The sequence below is a fragment of the Eleutherodactylus coqui genome, chromosome 2 (genome assembly GCF_035609145.1).
Source record: "Eleutherodactylus coqui strain aEleCoq1 chromosome 2, aEleCoq1.hap1, whole genome shotgun sequence".
Classification (NCBI taxonomy): Eukaryota; Metazoa; Chordata; class Amphibia; order Anura; family Eleutherodactylidae; genus Eleutherodactylus; species Eleutherodactylus coqui.
Window position 1 is genome coordinate 197,508,662 of NC_089838.1, and position 23,365 is coordinate 197,532,026.

Here is a 23,365-nt window from a genome sequence, read left to right on the forward strand (position 1 = left end):
TGTGGATGTCTGCAAAAACATTCCAGCAGATATCTTCATAATATTTTTATTGTAAATCAGAAAGTTTACATACACAATTTCCCGCAGATGTGCATTAATTTCACAAATGTTATATATTTGTTTAAAATTGATGGAATCCTCCCAAAATTTGTGATAGATTGGTTTTGCAGCACATGGAAAACATGCCGCTGGAATATTTAGGACGAAAAAGGTGCACCCATTGCATGACATGTCAACAGATGAATGCAATCTACTATCTATAATAAATAATAGCCATCGTTTGATTTTTTTTTTGCTATAAACACCGGTGTCTTTAGTTCCCTTTTTTATTAAATTCAACCAGACTTGTCTGGGCAGAAGTTGCAGTAAAAATGTAAGTACATTAGGGAAGTCCATAAATGTCTAATTGATAGCCCTGTACATCTGCCCATTGACCTATATTCCTCAGTACGCTGTTAATGGCTTTTTTGTGCTGTTAGCTGCAGGTGCATTAGAAGTAAAATGGGCTAAAAGCTGAAAACTACATGTATTCAAGCGGCAGCAAACTACTGAGTTCCTTGTGACACCACTTACAGGGATAACCTAGTAATAACCTAGTAAAGACTGACTGCTCCCTGTTTGTTACCTTGCATATGGCCATAACTCTGAGCAGTGACACATTGACACATATGCAGGAGCATATAGAGGAAGTCAGTCAGCGTGCCTACTTAGTGGTAAAGCGCCTGAGAGAATGGCTACAATAGCGCTGTGTAATTCAGCTCTACGCAGTTGATACTGTGTGCTGTTACATTGTGCTGTGGATTTTGATACAGTAGAGCACATCCATAAATTACTTTCCTATGTGCAGAATCATCTATTCTTTAACATCAGTGCTTTTGCCCTCATCAAAGCATGTTCTGTTACAGCTCCACTGCTGCCCTACCATGCAAGCCAAAGAATGATTTCCATCAAAACCAATTTAACCCCTTAGTGACAGCCCAATTGCCTTTTTACGTCCTAGCTAAGTGGTCTTTAATCCTCAAGGGCGTAAAAATATGCTTCCTCTGATGATTAAAGCCACGTGGGCTTAGGACGTGACAGCTCCATGCTGACAGAGGTAGCCGACAACCTAGATCTGTCATGGGGGCCGTGGGAAGCTCCCCCTGGTCATGTGATCGGCACTATCCACTGGATACTGCCGATCGCATTAAGGTAAATAAAAAGTGAAAAAAAAAGTAAGAGTTTCAGCTCCCCTCACGGATTGCATCCATGACGGGCGCTGAAACTACTCACCCCTGTCCTCCGTGATGTCCTGCAATGATTTGGTCCGAAAAGAACCTTCGGCCGTTTTTTGCACATGCACGCCAAAGGAAAGATGGAGACGCATGTGCAGAAGACCAGATCCTCGCAGGACATTTGAAATCTCCTGGCTGGAGATGTCACTGGTGACCGGTCCCCAGACCCGCGATCACCACTATCCAATGAATAGCGGCGATCACGGAAAAGTTAAAAAAAAAGTAAAATAAACTTAAAGTTTCACCTCCCCTCATAGATCGGAGCCATGAGGGGAGGTGAAAATACTCACCCCCGTCCTCCGCAACGTCCCGCGGCCATATGGTCCTTCCAGGACCTTACGTAATCTTCTGCACATGCTGTTAAAATACGCCGTCCACCCCTAGATGAATTTGTTAAGGGGTCTAGTTTTCAAAATGGTGTCATTTAAGGGGGTTCTCTGTCAGTTTGGCCGCTCAAGAGCTGTACAAGTGTGCAGTGGGGTCTAAAACACCTTCAAGCAAAATGTCTGGTCTGAAAGCCACCGGCTGCTCCTTTCGGTTTGGGCCCGTTGTGCATACGGACATAATATAAGGGCCACAATGGGTATGTTTCTAAGCACAGGACAAACAGGGGTATCCATTTTGGGGTGTAAATTCTCATTTTCATGTGCACTATAGAAAAAAAATGTCTTTAAAATGACATATTTCCAAAAATATGACATTTTATTTTTTCCTCCTCTAAATTGCTTTAACTCCTGAAAAAAACTGTAGGAGTAAAAATACTCCTGACCCCCCTCAGGGAATACATTAAGTGGTGTAGTTTTTAAAATGGGGTCATTTGTGGGGGTATCTATCATTCTGACACCTATGTGCCTTTGCAATCTTGGCTTGGTGCAGGAAAACAAAGTGTTCCCCAAAAAGTTGATAAGTAATGTTATATTTATACGTCTCCTAAATGGTTAAAAAAACCAAAGTTTTTCAAATGTGCACCCAGAATAAAGTAAACGGATGGAAATATATATAAAAATGTGTGCAGTATGTTTACACATATTTGAGATATTACAGGTGAAAAATAAATTTTTTCCCCACATTTTCTTAATTTTGGCACTTCTAATAAATATACACAAATTCTATTGATCTATTTTTACCTCCTAAATGAAGTACAACATGTAGCGAAAATAACAATGTCAGGCCTTAGTCACACGGGCGTAAATACGCGCGTATATACGCGCGTAAAAAAAACGCGTGACCATGTCCATTGCCACCAATATGTTCTATCTTTTGTAGGTGCGTTTTTACGCGCGTATACACGCGCGTATTTACGCCCGTGTGACTAAGGCCTTAGAATCACTTGGATATGCAAAACCTTTAGGGAGTTATGATATGTTAAAGTGACACATGTCAGATTTCCAAAATTTGGCTCCGTCACTAAGGCGCAAACAGGCTTCATCACTAAAGGGTTAAAAGAGTGCCATTAGTATTATGTATTTTAAAAAAATCTGCAAACTATTTTTTGTTCAAACTTTGTTACATCGGTCACTTTTTAATTTAAATGGCAAATTGTTAATCCCTCCAGGCCTCACAAGTTGGCGACTCCAGAAAATATTCCTTCGCAGAGGCAAAAATCCGAGTGTTGACACCCAACAAGCACGCTCCGCGCTTTGCTGCTACTCAGTTTCGGGCATTTGTACAAGAGGATAACAATCCTGTGGCTCTGGTCAGCACTTATAATGGTCGTGTGCTTTCTCTTATGCCTTCTGATGGAGATTTTCCCAATGTAAGAAATCTTGTTTTTGCCTCAAATGTATAATCATTCTAAACAGATAAGTTTCATGTGGACTATCATGCTGTTAAAGGAGTGTTCCAGTTTTAGTAGAGGCTATTCTCTGTATAATGAAACTGATACAATTTTCCAACATACTTTCTATATCAATCCCTCACATTTTTCAAGATCTCTGCTAGTAGTCATTTAGTAGGAATCTTCATTGTTTACACTTACAGAATGAAAATATGCTCTAGTCTACAGTTCATTAGGTACAGTAAAGTTATCAGAACTGTGTCCTGTAAGGAGACGTATATTTGGCACCATGACCAGGTCAGACATTTCTCTACTGGAATCAGACAACAAGGCCCAATGTCCATGGGCAAAATAGAATTACTAAAACCACGCGGGTCTCCCACACACGTGATCCGCGCCCATAGGGAATCATTCGACACCCGCAGGTAATTAAATACCTGCAGATGTCATTTTTCCCTGGTGTGCGGACCGCGTGTTTGGGAAACCACCCACAGCATGCACCATTTTGTGCGGTTTTCCCACACGGACGGCTCTGGCGGCTTCTATTGAAGTCTATGGAAGACGTCCGGTCCCACGGCACACCCGCAGCTGTGCCATGAGACTGCAGGAAAGCAGGAGTTCAAAAAAAAAATGTGCCCGGCATGCTACCGGCGTGCCGAGCACATCCGCCGGGCCAAAGAAAGAAGATCCGGCTGCGACGGAGGGGAGACCTGCAGCATTCGGACAGGTAACTATAATCTATTTTCTTGGCCTCATGTTTGTGGGGCAGGAGGGACCCGCTGCGGGATTCTGCACGGGAAATCCGTGTGGGCCCGAATTTCCCCGTGGACATGAGGCCTGAAGGTTCCTGTAGAATGAAACAAGAACAGATCTTGAATAGAGATGAGCGAGCGTACTCGGATAAGCACTACTCGCTCGAGTAATTGGCTTTATCCGAGTATCGCTGTGCTCGGGTCTAAAGATTCGGGTGCCGGCACGGAGCGGGGAGCTGCAGGGGAGAGCGGGGAGGAACGGAGGGGATATCTTTCTCTCCCTCTCTCCCGCCCGCTCTCCCCTGCTCCCCGCTGCGACTCACCTGTCAGCCGCAGCGGCACCCGAATCTTCAGGGACGAGCACAGCGATACTCGGATAAAGCAAATTACTCGAGCGAGTAGTGCTTATCCGAGTACGCTCGCTCATCTCTAATCTTGAAAACTCTGAGGAATTGATACAAACATACATAACTTTTAATCATACAATTACCTTTATAACCTGCTGAAACTGGCTTAGCTCTTTAAGGATGTCTTTAATGCCAGCTATAGAAATCTTTTTTCTCAACAATTGTTATATGAGAGAAGAAGAGTTTTTTATTTGAAAGCTGTTTATATATTTTTATCGGTGCTCTGTTAATCAACTTTGTGATTTCAGGGAACCAATCCACAGATCTACCTTAGTCTGAAAACTCAGTCTAATCACAGTCAGCTATTTCAAATAACACAGAGTGGCTTTCTTATCGCAAGAGCAAATCTGCTGCAAGCATCAGAGACCTACATTGTGAAAGTAAGTTTGAAAACTACTGTAGTGTATTCTCAATGCAACATACTAGTGCTGTACTGTTGCTGGTACTGTTAGTGCATGCCCTCATCATGTGCCACCTAGACTACTGCAAAATCCTTCTTTGTTGCCTCCCATCAACACTCTTACGCCCCTCCAATTTACCCTCAACTCTGCTGCCCTGATAATCGACCTCTCCTCTCGTTACTCCTCCACCCCTCTTTCTGCCAATCCATTTACTGGCTATTCATCATCCAGTGAATGCAGTTAAAAATATTATCAATGAGATATAAGACTGTCCACAAGCTGCCCCCTCCATACATCTCAGACCAAATCACTCAATACCTCCCAACACATAATCTCCAGACCTCTCAAGACCTCCTCCTCTACTCCCCTTTAGTCTGCTCATCCCACAATCCATCCCAAACTTCTCTCATGTGCCCCCCACACTCTGTAACTCACTACTCCAACAAATCACACTCTCTCCCACCTTTGAAACCTTCAAAAGCAACCTAAAGGCCAATCTCTTCAAGAAAAGCCCACAACCTACAATAACTCTGCTGCCACTACACAACCTTATGATCAGCTTCTACTAGGTTGCAAGCCCTTGAGGGCAGAGTCCTATCTCCCTTAGTATCAGTCTGTAGCTCATTTAGTTTATGTTTATTGGACTTGCTTTTATACTATGCAATGTATTTAAACATTTCCACATTTTCACATGTACACACTGGAAGAAGTGGGGTGTTAAAATAATAATATATAATAGATACTGTGTAGAGATGAGCGAACGTACTCGTTTCCAGTAATTACTCGATCGAGTACCGCTATTTTCGAGTACTTCAGTACTCGGGTGAAAAGATTCGAGGGGCGCCGGGGGAGGCGTGGCAGAGCGGGGGGTAGCAGCGGGGAACAGGGGGGAGCCCTCTCTCTCTCCCCCCCTCCCCGCTGCAACCCCCCACTCACCCACGGCGCCCCCCGAATCTTTTCGCCCGAGTACGGAAGTACTCGGAAATCGTGGTACTCGGGTGAAAAAGGGGCGTGGCCGAGTACGCTCGCTCATCTCTAATACTGTGTAACAGTTTGTAACAGTGGTGGGCATCTTCAGTATTGCATGTTCTATGAACGATATCAAGGTCTACACACATGCATTTGTATGAATTCATAAAACAGTTCTGAAGTTTTAGATTTTTTTCATGTAAAGAATAAAGAGTATTTTAACCTATTGAATGCCATCTAAAATGGAGCATGTAGTGGAGAACAAGCTGCACAGGGGGCACTGCATTTGCCACACTGTATTTTGTTCAGATATCTCTTTTCCATTTGTTAAACTGGAGTAGCTGGTTTGGTTCTCAGATCTGTTGCCTGTGACAAGGCCTGGTAACATTAAGGCCCAATGTCCACGGGCGGATTTGATTTGGAGAATCCACACGTGTCACCTGACAGGACAGGCGCAATTCAAAGAGCCCATAGGGAAGCATTGGCATCTGCGACTGAATTTAAGCATGCAGATTTGATCTGAGGACTGTTTGGTGTGGAAAACAAATCACAGCATGCTCCATTTCACGGCATGCGGATTCTGTGCGGACGGGCTCAATAAAAGTTAATGGGTGCGAACGATCCGCAGTGCATCTGCAATTGTAGAAGGTTAAAATCAATTAGGGGGGTGGTGAAAAGGCTGAGAGGTGGGGTTGTGGATTTTTTTTCCACCCAGATGATCCGCAGTGCATCTGCGAACATCTGCACGGAAAAATCATTACATCCGCGATCTCCCGCAAATGGTTTCTGCAGGATATCCAATCCACCTGTGGACATGAGGCCTAAGCCTGAGCTTTTATATCAGGTCATCTCCTGACAGCTCCCCTGCTGCATATCTGTTCTGCACAGACTACCAAGATTGTGCATTTTCTATGCTATGTAGAACACATTTCCAACATGCTAATTTATATCTAAATATATCAATATTTAGTGTTAATAACAATGGCACATTATTAGTAATTAAGAAGTCTTAACCAGGAGTTGTTTGCTATATCATGATTATAGGTCATTGCCAGAGATGAAGAGTCGGGGGAAACGGCTAATTCTTCAGTTATTATAAAAGTCTTGGCTCATGGGCAGGCAGGTATGAAATACATCACAAGTGTTGATAGATTTTGGCTATGTAAACCAAGCATTATTCTCAGATCTCACCAAATGATTGTTTACTATAAGAAAACAAGCAATGGTCCGTACTCTGCTGCTTTCTGGGACCTTCTCTCCCTGACTCCGGGACCCAGCGCTGAGACACAGGCGCTGCAAGCCTTCCCCGCAGTCTGAGCTTCCTCCACAGTCTGCATGCATCCTTTTGCCGGTGCTGTCTGCAAGGAGGCAATATGACGCCATCTTGACTGGCTGAGAGGCGGGTGGCTGAATTCTCCAGCTGTGTTCTCCTGCACTTTGCATCCGTGGAGTGTTGCACTACATGGCACCGACCATCATTGTGAGCTATACTGAGGTGGTCTGCCTCATACATCCTGGGCGCCATCTTATGACTCCCCGAGTACACCTCCATTATTGTGACTAAGGGTGGGTTCACACAGTTTTCCTAGGGGGTGGCGGCAGAGCATTGTTTTCAATGGAGCCGCTGGCCGCGGCTCCATTGACAACAAGCACGCAGCTGTGTTCACGCGTGTTTTTGCTCGTACCTAGGTACGCATGTTTGTACGCACCTAAGTACGCACAAAAACACGCTTGTGTGAACCCACCCTAAGGCTGTATTAACTACTGCAGGAATTATTAGATTCTGCTCAACTTCATATAATACTGTTAATTACATCAGGAACGTCTGTTATTAGACTTGTCTTTTCCCTGCTCCTTAAAAATCTGGAGAATGGAAACAGAGTGGATAAATTATATACCCTCCTCCACTTTGCTAAACCCTAGAGTTGTGCTCTAATTTTTACTGTCCCTTTCAGAAGGGGACAAAATCCAATTAATTTTTTTTACAATATATAAGGGATTTGAGCCCTAATTTTTACGAAAAGGAGACTTCTCACGAAAATCTTCATCAAACAGCATATAGAATCTGCTACCACCTAATGGCTTGGCATGATATAACAGTTAACCTTATGCATTATATAAATCCACTCACAGTAATTACTCAAGAATATTGTCCACCTTTCCCTTATATTCAGCAAGTATACTAATCATAAATATTATCTGATGAACTAAATCTAACATATGCTTAACTCATTTGACACCCTCCACTTCGGTGGCTTGAGGCAGATGACCCTACAACCTATACAGAATTCGAAAGCTTTGGTGAGGTCATGCCCACACCGAGCACCTCGAAGAGACCCTTTCTTTTACCATGCTTCTTCCTACCCTTTTTGGCTGATAATTTACGACATATTTACCATAAGTCCCTCTCAGCTTAAATTCGTAAAATGCAATTAGCGCTCCTGTTCTTCAGCTAAAGGATCATCAAAATCATCATAGGTGACATCAATCCCTCTGGACCACTCCTCTCGTTCATCTAGTCGAGATTCTTCTTCCTCCTGAGACTCAACTCCAGCTAGCCGTAACCCACTAAAAACTTTAGCTACCCCTCATTTGGAAGCTCTTCTGGTGTAAATATAAATTATATTGTAAAAAGAACGATGTAAAACGTCAGCTGATATTACTACCAAGCACACACGTGATCTGGGCCACTATGGTGTTGGAGTCTTATGAAAAAGAGGTGGAGTAACTTCATGACGACATACGATAACATTTTAAACATTTTTTTTAATTAAACTTAAATTTTTTTTATTCCACTCGGGAACTTTAACTTGTGACTGTTTGTATTTGTACTTCTGTATTGCAGTATATTGTACTTTTAAGATTGGCTTATCAAGCTGGAATCCATTACAGGTCAGAGCTATCCACTATGCCCCAGGCTGCTATGGGAACCTATCGGCACATTGCCATCCCTGGGACTCCACCCATCATTATTGACCATAGCATAAGAGTAGTTAAACTAGTTAACTCCAATTGTGGCCATTGTTGGACATTGCCAGCTGTATGACACAACTGATACCCAACAGCTATGAAGCAGATTTGGCTTCCGAGCCCGTTCCATACTCATCCAGACAAGAAAGAACATATATGTCCTTTCTTAGTTGTTAAGGGAAAAAAAGGGCTTACAAGATCAACAAAACAGCGTTTTTCTAAAAACAGCATCTTTCTCGTCCACGTTCTGTGTCTGGATTGCAGTTCAGTCATATTTCCTTGAGTTGTAATACCAGACACAGTTTATGGACAAGAGAGGTGCTGTTTCTTAGTAAAGGTAGACTTCTTTCTTCTTTAACATCTTTAAATGCATCTCATGGTACTTATCGATCTAAATTGCTTTGATAATTGCATTACTATTTGCTGCTGTGATGTAAATCTCTAGCAAATATGTTAATTTTATATCAATCTGGATGTTCTACTTTTTAATTCAACCAATCCTTTTTTTAAGCACCAAGGGATCCCTCTGAGCCACAACCCATGTTTCCTCTGCCGGACCTCCCCATCATAGCGGGAGGACTTGGAGTTCTTGGATTACTATTTGCGATTCTGTTGTTCCTTTTAATAAGGCTAATAAAGAATCATCGACAGCAGCAACAACAGATGAGCCAGACGTCACTAATGACGGAGAAGCATCCCACTGTGGTAATAGATTTGTAACCAATTGCTTAATTCATTCATCTTACATCTGATCACATGTGAAAGGGTTTTACGCACATTTTATTAAAAATCCCCCCCCCCAAAAAACAACATTTTTACTTCAACTACTATACAAGAATACATTTGGAGATCCCGCCTCCTGCCACCGCTTCAGAATTTACAAGCTGGAGATTTAGTATCCACGTTTGTCACAGCAGTTGTCTGGTAGTACTCCAGCCAGTGATTTAAATGAATGGACTAACCTGGTAGAAGAAAGTAATTCAAAGTCAGCAGCTCCTTGACCCAGTTGTAATTACATCCCGAGATATAGAAACAGTGATGTTTCAGCTATCAGTAAGCCTTTTTCAAGCATACAAGAAATGTCACCTTCACAAGTTTAAAACATAATGGCATGTATTGAAATCCCAAAGTAACAGTCACTTACAAAATCACCATCATGACTAATTTATATTTGTGATACAATGAATCTTAACTAAATGTTCTTAAACTGACAGACCAGATCCCATAAGTACCATGTACACTTCCTAGTTGTGTCTTTGATTGCTGCAGGAGACTATCTATTTTAGTTGAGATTAGTTTCAAACCAGATTAGTGAATACAGTGAAGGAAGCATATTTATACATGAGCCAGGTAGTTTAAATGGCAGACATATTTCCTTAGTGGTTCTTCAGTTCTGTATTTTAAGTCATATTTTTATTGTTAAAAACACCCAAAAGAAAAAGAAACTTATAAACTGGACACAAACTTTTGTACATGAACAATGACAATGATGTTATAACCATGATAATGCCGTCACAATCACGATTATACCATGATGATATCACAATAACTATGATATCATAATCATAATGAAGATATTACAATCACAACGATATTAGTAACAAAAATAAAAAAAGTCAATGAATTATACCAGGTATCAAATATGAAGCACCACCAAAGTTACTCTAGGGCAACAACCACTCCTGGGTTATGATCCCATACTTATAGTAGGACCTTTATTGTTTTGGCTTAAAAAACACCCATATTATAAGATTAATACTACAAGAATATTGTGAGCTCAAAAAATATGTATTCCTAACTACGGTAGGAGTAATATCCATGAGCAGTAAATCTCAAAGGTGTAGCAACAGTATGAACTAATATAAGGGCTGTAGACCTAAAAATCACATAGCCTGTAGTGGTGAAACATGTTGGGGGAGCTAAAGAGGGCTATAGAAAATTGTCCAGAAAACGAACAAGACTTGTATATAATTAGTCCGGGCATTATAAACACAGTCACAAACCATGAGTGAGCTTTCAGCAATCAGAAATGAAGAAGCACAAATCAGAATTACAATGTATAAAGGAAACTGCGAGTAGCCATTCACAGTACCTCCCAGCGAAGGCCAACCATGCTCCGACGCATGACAGCTCAATGATACATGTATCGGGGAAAAGGAAAACCGCCCCATTTAATCCTAGAGGGCTCTGGCAATTCAATCGGAATATCCATTTAGCCTCCTCTTGTAAGAATCTGGAATCCAGATCACCCTCTCGTGGTCCCAGACTAAAAAGAGAGAGGCCCTAAAATCTTAAGAACTTGACATCGCCACCATGAAAGTTATTTACAGGTGTGTCCACTGGAGTATCTTCTGCATTCCTTATCCAGTTCAATTCCAGACTCTTACGAGTGGATATTCAAATTGAATTACAAGAGTCCTCCAGGATTGATTGAAGGGTTTTCTTTTTCTACATTTACGATGGATTTAATTATGTATTACAATATTTTTATTTATTATTTTGGTAGTAAATATTACACCTACATCCAGAACTGGACCAATATCTAGTACGTCTTAGTGTCCAGTACCCTGAATATATATATGTATATGTGTATATATATATATATATATATATATATATATATATATATATATATATATATATATATATATATATATACACATATACACACACACACACACACACACATATATATATATATATATATATATATATATATATATATTTGAAAACTGTATTTGCATTGTATTCGTACTAGCCTATTCATGTATTAGACATATTTTTTTTTGCCTATAGCTCTCAGGAGAAACTGTTGGTTTGAAGTCCCTTATAAATAGCATATGTAATATTTCTTATATGCAGTCTATATCTCCTTGTTAGGCACATTTTTTAGCCCTGATTTTGAAGAGGAATTCTGCACATAAATATGTAGGGGTTGGATTAAAAATTACTATACCTTTAATATTTATCATTACCTTTATTAGCTGCTGGTCTTTACAACGAAGTCCAATTTTAGGGATAGTACACATGCACTCCTCTCAGACCGGCCATATACATTCGGGTAAGGCTACATTCACATCTGCGTTTTGCATCTCAGTCATAATTCCGTATTTCTACTTTGTTTTCTGAGCAGAGAAATGGAATTAAAACTGAAATAAATGGATTCATTTTCCCTATTGATTTCAATGGGTTTTCAAAAAAAACGGAAAACAAAACGAAAATTGTTGCTTCCGTTCTGTTTCCATTTTTTTAACTGAACAAATATTACTCCTAATTAGGAATACATTTTATTTTGAGCTCGCAATATTCGTACAGTTTTCATCTTATAATATGGGTGTTTTTAAACCAAAGAACTATAGATTATATTTTAACTATGGAGTTATAACCAATGGCTGTTTGTTGACTTAGGGCAACTTTCGTGGTGTCACTATCACAATAATGTCAAAATTATGTTGATGTCATAATCATGATGATGACACAATCAAGACGCTGTCAGATGATCGATGATATCATAAACATTATGATATGACAAGGACAACTATGTCACAGCCACGATGATGTCACAATCATGTTGAAGTCAAAATCTTGATGAGGTCATAACAATGAGGTCACAACAACAATGATTTCATAAACCTGATGTCATAATCATGACGGTGTCACAATAATAATAATGTTATAAGTACTGTGATATCACAATGATGGTTATGTCATAATGCTGATGTCAAATGCCAGTCTGATCTTCAGGCATTATGCTATAGAGTAAGAGCAACTGAGTGGATTGATATATACTCTCATTATCAAAAACTATCAAGAACCTAGAAGTTGTCATTGTTTTGTGTAAATGATTAGACTTGTGGCGTAATTAGATAAATGGTCTTGCCACCTGAGGTCGTAAATGTGGTTCCACCCTTGGCCTATAAAAAGCTACTTGTATGTAGTGGATTTCTTTTTCTTCTTCTGTAGAGCTTGTTAACCACTAGACGTCTCTACAATGCTATCAAAGAGATTTCGCTCAGTCAACAGAGTTTGAGAGGGGCACATTATTAGAATGCAAGAACCTGGATGGTCATATTGACGAATTGCCCGCCATCTGGGCCGTTCTGACCACACTATTAGAAGGTATTGGGAGCAGTGGATGCGTGATAGTATCACACTCAGGGTGCCCTCAACAGACCACCAGTAGAGAGGATCATCTGATCATCAGACAAGCATGATCAGCTGTAACTGTTTCGTTGTCCACCATCCAGAGACAGGTGGCTCCATCGTTACAATCCACCGTTTGTTGGAATCATATACAGGTGCTCGGCTGAAGGACATTTGGTCTCACGGCACCCATTATGTGTACTGCTTTTGACACCCACATACCACTGCCTACGTTTGCAGTGATATCACGAACGATGAAACTACACTACTATGGAGTGCAACTGGGTTGTCTTCAGTGATGAATCCAGGTTTAGTTTGGCCACTGACAACTGTTGTGTTCCTCCTTGGAGACCTAGGGGTGAGAGCCTCAATCCTGCCTTTGCTGTGAAGCGACACTCTGGCCCCTGCTGGTGTGATGGTCTGGAAGATCACCACATATGACAGTCTGTCACCCCTAGTAGTGGAATGAGGGACAATGACAGGTCAGCGATATGTTCAGGACATTCTGCAGCCACATGTGTTCCTCTCATGGCGGCTTCTAGGAGGCATTTTTAACAGGATAATGCTCGGCCGCACTCAGCAAGAGTGTAACAGGAATATCTTTACAACATTGTCACACTTCTGTGGCTGCCCAGTCACCAGATTTATCACCAATAACACATGTATGGGACTAACTGGGAAGCCAACTTCAACAGCCTACGAGTTTGCACGATCTAGATGCTCAGTTACAGCAAGTGTGGACCGATATGCCCCAGGATACCATACAGAACCTGTATGCCTCCATGCCTGCCCGTATCACATCTTACATCCAAGATAGAGGCGGCCCAATAGGGTTTTAGAACCTCCATCCCCGCCCATATCACATCTTACATCTAAGCTAGAGGTGGTCCAACAGGGTATTAGAGATTCCCTTTAAGTGTTCAGCTTTCCACAATAAATTATCATTTTGCTCTGATATTGTAATAATTTACTTATATCAACGTTAAAATTATACATATGAAGTTTCATTCAATTTTGACAACTCGTAGGTGCTTGATTTTTTTGACAATGGTGTAGCTTTTTGGGAAAAGATGCATCAAAACTTGGAATTTATTGATTTAAATGCAAGTAACTCTGGGCTTAGAAGTCCAGTGGGTGGAATGACTTAATGATTGACAGTCTGTCCTGAATGAGCGTGCATATCAAGTCACTGAGTAGGACCACCCAGTGGACTGTTAGGCCTAAACTGAGCAGGGATATACATTAAAGTATTATAACAGATCTTTTTCCATAAAACTATATATCAATCTTCTCAGCTCCTTTATAAGCTACCACCAACTGATCATACTCCATGTTTTACATGACTAATTCCCATTATTATCAGTATTCTCAGTTTACAATAAAACCTATGGTGCTGATATTCCTGGGAATTTGCTCTAGAACCTGATATTTACCTTGTCAGGAAAATGTTAAATTCAGACACATTATTCTCCCAAGCTGTGAAACAGCAAGATTATTATAGTTACTCCTATGCCGGATCTTATTAAACTCACTGAGTTGTGTAGAACTGCCTGAATAACACACAATGTACAAATGCTATCACCAACACCCAGTGATTCCATAATGACTGTACTTGGTTTCTGTACGGTGGTGATTTGACTGTTAAAATGCATTTGTTTTCCCCATTGCTGCGGAAAAGAGCTTAAAGTGGTTTCAACCGGTGAGTACAAGAGAAATTAATAATTAGCAAGGTATGTAGTTGGTCCTACATTACAGTTGCTACCAAAATAAAAGGAATGGAACAAGAACACAAGATTAGAGGGAATGTGTCATTAGAAAATTACCCATTATAGAAATCACATTTTTGTGTTATACATATTTTTAAGAATTTTGGGTGATTTTTTAAAGATGTTCATGCAAACTCTAGATTTAGAAATCCTAAAATATTGCACTGACCACAAAGCCTAATAATAGTCTGATACATCCTGTTCTGTAGAGAAAGCTTTGCTGCAGTCATCTCACTAACATCACAGGCAGGACTATGCTGAAAGTAACCCCTATATATAGATAACACAGGATCCACCACTCACAATAGGTGATCAGCTGGGACTATCTGTTCCCACTCCCTGCACAGGTCACAGGTGTCTGGAACAGTCTCTAATACAAGTCAATGGGTCCCCTTCTGTCCATTGTGTGAATGGCCCATGAGGCTGCTGAAAATAATTTTTTAAAATGCTACAAATGTTACTAAATGTAGCTCAGGAAAGATGGCTTCCCCCATAATCATATACAGACAACAGAATAAAGAGTTCTACACTCAGAAAATAAAAACATTAGAAAAATTGAATATGTTTATCTATCTGTTTTTAATTACTAAAAAAATTGTGATATTATCCATTTAAATAAGATAATATAGGGTTTTCCTACATAGAGTTCAGTTTGGCCAAATAAACGTGGGGAAGTGTAGATAACTAATGGTGCTTTTAAAAAATATACTATTTAAAGGAAATCTGTCAGCTGAACACAGAGTCCAAACTGCAGGCATCATGTTGTAGGACAGGATGAGCTGAGCGGACTGATATATAGTTTTATGGGGAAAGATTCAGTATCACTTGTAGTTTATTCATTTACATCTCTGCTTATTCTGAGCTGAACAGTCCAATGGGTGGAGCTATCAGGGATTGGCAGCTACCTGTGAATAACTGTAAATACAGGGAAGGCTGTCAATCACTGATAGCTCCACCCATTGGACTGTTCAGCTCAGAATGAGCAGAGATGTAAGTTATACAAGTTATACTGAATCTTTCCCTATAAAGCTATATATCAGTCTGCTCAGCTCCCCCTGTTCTATACCATGAGGCCTGCACTTTGGATAGTGTGTTCCAGCTGACAAACTCTTTTTAAGCCCTTAATAATCAGGCGTCTATGAGCTTTAAAAAAACAATATTTTTGCTTTTTCATCCTCACATTCTAAAAATACATCACTTTTTTCCCATCGATGTAGCTATATGAGGGCTTGTTTTTATGTGGCTCATAATGTATTTTTGTCATAATTTCGGGGTACATTTAATTTTATTAAAGGGGTTGTCCCGCGGCAGCAAGTGGGTCTATACACTTCTGTATGGCCATATTAATGCACTTTGTAATGTACATTGTGCATTAATTATGAGCCATACAGAAGTTATCAAAAGTTTTTCACTTACCTGTTCCGTTGCTGGCGTCCTCGTCTCCATGGTTGCCGTCTAATTTTCGCCGTCTAATGGCCAAATTAGACGCGCTTGCGCAGTCCGGGTCTTCTTCTCTTCTCAATGGGGCTCGGTGTAGCTCCGCCCCGTCACGTGCCGATTCCAGCCAATCAGGAGGCTGGAATCGGCAATGGACCGCACATAAGAGCTGCGGTCCACGGAGGTAGAAGATCCCGGCGGCCATCTTCACCGGGTAAGTAAGAAGTCACCGGAGCGCGGGGATTAAGGTAAGCGCTGTCCGGTGTTCTTTTTTAACCCCTGCATCGGGGTTGTCTCGCGCCGAACGGGGGGGGGGGGGGTTGAAAAAAAAAAAAACCCGTTTCGGCGCGGGACAACCACCCCTTTAAGCTTTTGTTTTAATGAGAGGGGGGTATGCAAAAAAGGAAGGTTTTTATAAATAATAAGTTATCCGTATTCTACAAATTATTACATTTGCAGTAATATTAAATATGCCATTTTTAATGGCAAATTGCTAACCAAAAATGTATGCAAAAGGGTTTTTTTGGGGGGGGAGAGGGGGATTCTTTAATGAAACTCCATTAAACATAATTGCACTTTTTTTGTCCCACTAGGGGACTTGAAGCAACGATGCTTTAATTGCTTGTATAATGATTTCAAATACGGAGTATTCTGAAGCATGATTGCTTGTCAGTGTTAAACTTTGGCATGCCCTAATAGGCAAATACCGATGGCAGACCTATCATTAGCATTCTCTCTAATCCTGTCCATTGCATCAGTAATAGTGTATTACAACTGCACTGGGAGTGCTATCTCATGGTTATACTAGGCAGAAGTTAAGAGATCCCAGTGACAGATATACCCTTCACAGAGAGTTAAGCCGCACTTGTCTGTAATGGATATCTCTGTTGCTGGTAAACCACCATGGTAGGATTTCACATGACAGACTCCAGCACACTATGAGGGTATCAGAATACTGAACACTAACATTAGACTTGATGCTAGACTTGCTGATTACTCAGCCAATGTTCTATAAAATTAGTGCTCCATTATAACAAGTACAACATATCCATATGCCATTTTCAGAGTCTTCAGCTTCACACCTAATTACTACAGGATGCCTATTATAAAGATGCAACATTTTCAATTACATTACAGCTATTTTGTAACAACCAAAGAAACTCTTTAAATGTACTACTATAATTACAGTATCAGCGAGTAACATTTTATGACTTTGCTTTGTTCGGTGATGTAACATAATAAGTGGAGAGCAACTCTATAAAAACTCTTATCTCTACTTATCCTCCAAAATGTAGCTCACTTTGATTTCCTGTGAATTATGAACCTTGCAAATCTCTTCTACCATCTAAGAACTGATATAGACAGTACAATAACACTTTAGATATCATATAAACAGTTTATTATACTTATCATATACAGATATAGTTATACAAATAACAAATAGCTCTTCTAACACTGCGGATATGGATTTGAATTTCCCAACTTGGGCAGCATTGCTATGGCATTTGCATGTTTTTCCTAGGTTCATGTGGGTTGACAGGATTTCAGGGTACTCCATTTTTCATGCTCGAACAACAGGACAAAATGATTTGGCTTCTTACGATAGATTTTTCTGGAAAGACAGAAGTGATACTTCCCCAAAAATATATGTAAAAATAACATCACAATGAACTACATTCTAATATTCCAACATTTGCAGGTTAATCCCAGCAAATCTTCACCACAGACAGAAGAGCAGGGCTACCAAAATGCAGCTTACACGGAGACCCCTGGTGAGGAGAACCCAGGTCCACAGGAAGCAAAGCCACCTACAGCCAAGACAGATGGGCAGACGGGGAAACAGCAGAAAAAGATGCCAGCCGTGGCCGTTATATCACCAGGAAAGCAGTCTATAGGAAACTCTCCATGCAGGAATAAACAAGAATTATCGGGTAAGTCTTGCAATGGCAAAATATTCTCATCTACTTTCTACTAGGCACTTTATTCCAGGTATTTTTGCCCTATAAATCCCAACCCTCTCATTTCCTGTAGCTGAGCCTTTGAATAGAATGCACTGTACCCACCAGGAGGCGACAGTAACCATGGAACGCCAATCAAAAAAAGTGGGAATTACCAAAGTGACGATGGAAAAAGAGGACAGCAGCCAACTGAAGCCTCTACCAGTAGAAAGCAACAGTAGCAGCCTACAAACAGCTAGCAGCCAATACGTTGATGCCAACCAAGAGTTGACAGAAAAGCAGGATGGAGCAGGGATGTGGCCGGATCCCCCCTTACCTTCCAGACTACCCATTGTGGTGGAAGTAAATGAGGAAATTGTGGAACCTGATGGAGAACTAAGTCATCATCCACCATTGGGCAGTGAGATCATTACTCCTGGCTCACTTATGCAGTTACTAGAGGACTCTATTGAATGTTAACCCCTTTATGCCTTGGTATCATATTTTCCTTTCAGTGTTGTGGGACATAACAGATGTTCAAGAGGTTGTCAAAGATTATAAAACACGGATTGCTCTTCTTTTTCCAGAAACAAAGCCACTCCTGTCTATAGGGGCTGTGTCCAATATTGCAACCCAACGCATATCAAGTTCATAGGGCTGGACAGTAAAAATCAACACAGTCCTTAAAAGGTGTGGCACTGTTTGGGGGAGACGGGGACCATTTTTTCTAATCTCAGACAATTCCATGAACATCAGCTGACATAATGCAAATTATGCAAAGCTAATACCAAAACTGGCTTCAATAACCATACTCTTCCATGCACAGAACGCCTCTGGTTGTGTGCATATTAAGGCAATTCCCATACCTTTGCTGAGGAATACAGCTAGATCTCACCTGAGAGCTGAAAGAAAAATTGTGAGTTACCTCAATATTACCAATTTGTGTGCCAGATAAAACAAGATTCTTTTGAAGTAAGCGCCTGTTTTCCGAGTATGATTAGCCTTAGGGTATGTTCACACATTCCGGAAATGCTGTGGATTTTCTGCAGTGGATTTGACTGTGGAAAATCAGCAGCATGTTACAGTAGAGGTAATGTGGGTCAAGTAACCTCATCCACGTGCTGTCAAAAATATCTCCAGCGTCAATATACCTTTGGTGCAGATATATAATCCACAGCATGTCAATTTATACTCCGGATTATCACCACGGATTTCATCTCTGCAAATGAGCAGCAAAATCCGCACCAATAGCCGCATGTAACACATACAGTTTGTGACACAGATCTGCGCCAAAATCTGAAGCTAATTTTCTGCTGTGAACATTCCAGACCATGCGGACGTATCTTTTACTGCTATCCTGGGTCCAGTGGGGAAAAGTTTTTTGAACTTTTTACCCGTTTACTTCATGTGAGTGAATTCTATTTATTTAAAATAATTTTAGGTGTGATTTTAGCGTACCAATACTGGTCTCTGAGCAATGACTCTTGAGTTCTCCTGCGCTTTCCCCATCATTTGGCTATTGTATATGGTAGAGGTTCTGAGAGTTTTACTCAAGATAAGACCATCTACTTTGGCGATGTACATGGGTTGATTCTGGCATCAGTTATATGAATATATACATCCAGGCGGCTGCTATCCTTCAAACACCTTTATCAATATGTTTAACAGTCATTATGGGTAACATGCAATAGTATAAAGCCATTTTATCAATCCCTAAATGTATGATCTGCCCATCAACCAGTCTAGTGAGGCTATTGGTTGACACTTATTTATGGCCATTTTTATTTATTACCCAAATAACATGATTGCTACAAGTACATTAAATACTATATTCTAATAGTAAAAAACTGCTATGATCTTATGTTAGGGTCAATTCATAGTGCAACTGCTGTGTACATCAGAGGTACACATGTATTCTTCCTATGGATGCTACTGTACAGCCTCTCAATGACAAACATTGTTCATAGGTTCCCATATTAAATAAAAGTACATGGCACAGTATGTTTTTTGGGGGGTTTTTTGCAGGAAGCCTCTGTATGGAATAGCTCAGAAGACTGCACTATTCTATGCATTTAAGCGGACAGGTATACTGATGTATACCAGCCCAATGCAGGCCAAAAGGAAAATTTTTGCATCTGTTGGGTGAATGAGGAGCCTATGGATACGTTTGATATATTTGACAGGAGTTTTCCCACAGTGCATATAGAAACACATACAGCAAATGTAAAGTGAACTAACCCTTAAGACAAAATATAATGTCCAACCTCTAAATTCCCTGAACTTTAAGCGTGTTATCTAGTCATATCCTGTTCTGTGTTATGTAATGTTGATGTAAGTGCAACTTTTTTTAAATAAATATTTTCTAAGCACATAAAATATAAGCTATCTATATGTGTCACTTTTTTTTGCTGTTGTTGGTATTCCTTTCCACAGCCCCTTGTCAACATTTCAGCACTTTTTAAGGCTAGGTTCAGTGTGTTCAGGCATTACATTCAATGTTAAAGTGACACTCCAGACTTGTACAAAGAAAGAAGGCCGAACCGCTTCTCTGACTACCGGAATAACCCCTAATCAGCGTGGGTTCATGAGGGGTCGATCAGGTCAGACCAATCTGATCAGCTTCTACGATGAAGCACGCTCTAAGCTGGACCTGGGAGAGTCTATTGAGCTCGTATATCTGGATTTCTCTAAAGCAATTGACACTGTGCCACATACTAGGCTAATATACAAAATGAGGCAGATTAATCTGGATGAAAATGTGTGTATCTGGGTAAAGAACTGGCTCAGAGATAGAAAGCAGAGGGTGGTAATAAATGGTTCGTACTCTGATTCGGCCACCGTCGCTGGTGGGGTGCCACGGGGTTCAGTACTAGGCCCCATTCTGTTCAATATATTTATCAACGACCTGATAGAGGGACTGCACAGTAAAATATCAATATTTGCAGATGACACAAAATTATACAATATAATTAATGCAACAGAGGACAATGTGCGGCTACAAAAGGACCTAAATAAACTGGGGGCTTGGGCAGAAAAATGGCAAATGAAGTTCAATGTGGATAAATGTAAGGTTATGCACATGGGGGGGAATAACGGATGTCACCAATACACACTAAATGGGGTACTGCTAGGGAAAAGTGATAAGGAAAAAGACCTGGGGGTACTAGTGGATTGTAGATTTAACTGAAGCAACCAATGCCAGTCAGCTGCTGCAAAAGCAAATAAAGTCTTGGGGTGCATTAAAAGAGGTATAGGGGCGAAGGACGAGAACATTATTCTCTCACTATATAAGGCACTTGTCAGGCCTCACATGGAATACTGTGCACAGTTCTGGTCACCGGTGCTCAGAAGAGATGTTACAGTGCTGGAGGCGGTTCAAAGAAGGACAACTAAATTAATACATGGAATGAAGGGACTGGAATACCCAGAGAGGCTATCCAAATTGGGATTATATACCCTGGAAAAAAGACCGCTAAGGGGTAAACAAATAACTATGTATAAATACATTAGGGGACAATACAGGGATCTCTCCCATGATCTGTTTATACCCAGGACTGCGACGGTAACAAGAGGGCATCCGCTACGTCTAGTAGAAAGCAGGTTTCATCCCCAACACAGAAAAGGGTTCTTTACTGTAAGAGCAGTGAGACTGTGGAACTCTCTGCCTGAGGACGTGGTGATGGCAAAATCCATAGAGGAGTTTAAGAGGGGACTAGATGTCTTTCTAGAGCGGAAGGATATTACAGGACATAAATTTTAGGCGACCAGCGGGTTGTTGATCCGGGTCTTACAGACAGGTAGGAACTATTAGAGGTTGATCCAGGGATTATTCTGACTGCCATTACAGAGTCGGGGAGGAATTTTTTCCCCGAAAGGGCTAATTGGCTTCTGCCTCTTGGGGTTTTTTGCCTTCCTCTTGATCAACAAGGAGGTTGAAACAGGCTGAACTAGATGGACATTGTCTTCATTCGGCCTAACATACTATGTTACTATGATGCACAATGTGTATTACTATGCATTCGTAGTCTAAGACATTGCATGCTGCTCTGACTGGCCAGTACTGCTCATATGGGCAGTACTAGATAATCAAAGCAGGTGTAGAGTCTTAGACTAACGACATTAGTTTGGGAAGCTGATGTCGTCATCTGTGTATGTCCAGTCCCAAGGAGTTCCTTTAACTTTTTATATGATTTGCCAAATGCATACCCAGAGTTTTGCAATTGAAATGCAAACCAGAAACCAGCTCCTCTGCAAACACTCCCATGCAAGGACTGGCTGGAAACCACAACAGGTGCACAGGAAAAGGGAGTAGGTCCAGCGTAGGATAAAAACTCTCTCTTTATTGAAAAATCCAGACATACATAAAAGCAACATGCTTGCTTGAAACATGTAACACGGCTCCTGCTTCTTATTCCTCTATGCAGGGACGTAACTATAGAGGATGCAGGGGATGCGTTGCACCCGGGCCCAGGAGCCTTGGGGGGCCCATAAGGCCTCTCTTCTCCATATAGGGAGCCCAGTACTTCATATTATTCATATAAACCATTATAGTTGGGGGCCCTGTTCCAGGTTTTGCATTGGGGCCCAGGAGCTTCAAGTTACGCCTCTGCCTCTATGTCTGTGTCAGGAATCGAACCGTTGACCTCCTGTACTTCAGTAAGTAGCTCTCACTACTGAGCCATCCAGTCGTTGGATAGTTCCCCTGCATGACTCTCTGCCTTGTTCCCAAATCCTGGAAACCCAGCCCCTGTCCTGACCCCACCTCTATTCCTAATTAGGCTCATTAAAACAGCCTGACTCAGCCACTGCACCAGCACTCGTAATTGCAGGTGTAGCTCTCATTGAAAATCAATGGGAGATGCGCTTGTAATTGCAGGCTGGGGTCCCGTTGATTTTAATGAGAGCTACTCCTACAATTGCGAGCACCAGCCACTACACAGGGGTCGGAGCATCGGCTTCTACTCTGACCCTGATGTACCCCGGCGCTGCCAGGAAAACTCCTTTAAGGTAAAATTATGACAAAAGAACACTGATAGCTGAAGTCTATGGGCACATTAGATGTATACGCTGAGAGAATTTCAAACATATACACCGATCGTATATATGCAAAAGACCATGGGAATGAAGTCTTATTGCTTTATTTAAAAACAAAATAGATTCCTGAATTATAAAACCAAAAGCATAAAAATACTAAAACACTCAAAAGTTAACTCCCATGAGTTCAGAGAGAACTGAAAATTAGAGATGGAGCCTGCAGAGGCGAAAACTGGTGATAAATGCAGGATACAAGTCATATAATGGCCAGAAATAGCGTTAGTCCTGCACAGACACAACAGGCAGCTTATTTTGAAAAGTCACCTGAAAGTGCAGGAACACATTAGGTTTTCCATCCTTTGTAAAAGAGGCTCCAATGAGAACTGAGGCAAAAATAATGGAATAAGTAGCCACATGATGTGCTAGTCTTCATTTGTCTCTCTTATATGAGTTAAAACACATTTCTAGAATATGTCATGAATACTGATGGGTGCAGGT

At 41.0% G+C, this 23,365-nt stretch overlaps 1 protein-coding gene across 1 annotated transcript; it reads left to right on the forward strand.

The window, feature by feature from the left end:
- The first annotated feature begins 3,003 nt into the window (after positions 1-3,003).
- On the forward strand, positions 3,004-19,024 carry LOC136613160 (uncharacterized). Its single transcript, XM_066594010.1, has 6 exons — positions 3,004-3,030; positions 4,459-4,590; positions 6,625-6,703; positions 9,062-9,255; positions 17,596-17,827; positions 17,928-19,024. Exons 1-6 carry the CDS (start codon positions 3,004-3,006, stop codon positions 18,311-18,313), a joined length of 1,050 nt encoding a protein of 349 aa, XP_066450107.1. The 3' UTR covers positions 18,314-19,024.
- The last annotated feature ends 4,341 nt before the right edge of the window (positions 19,025-23,365 follow it).

Coding starts and splice junctions, on each gene's coding strand:
- LOC136613160 (XM_066594010.1), top strand. CDS start 3,004: ATGCCTTCTGATGGAGATTTTCCCAAT. Junction 3,031..4,458: donor CTGATGGAGATTTTCCCAAT/GTAAGAAATCTT, acceptor TTGTGATTTCAG/GGAACCAATCCACAGATCTA. Junction 9,256..17,595: donor CGGAGAAGCATCCCACTGTG/GTAATAGATTTG, acceptor CAACATTTGCAG/GTTAATCCCAGCAAATCTTC.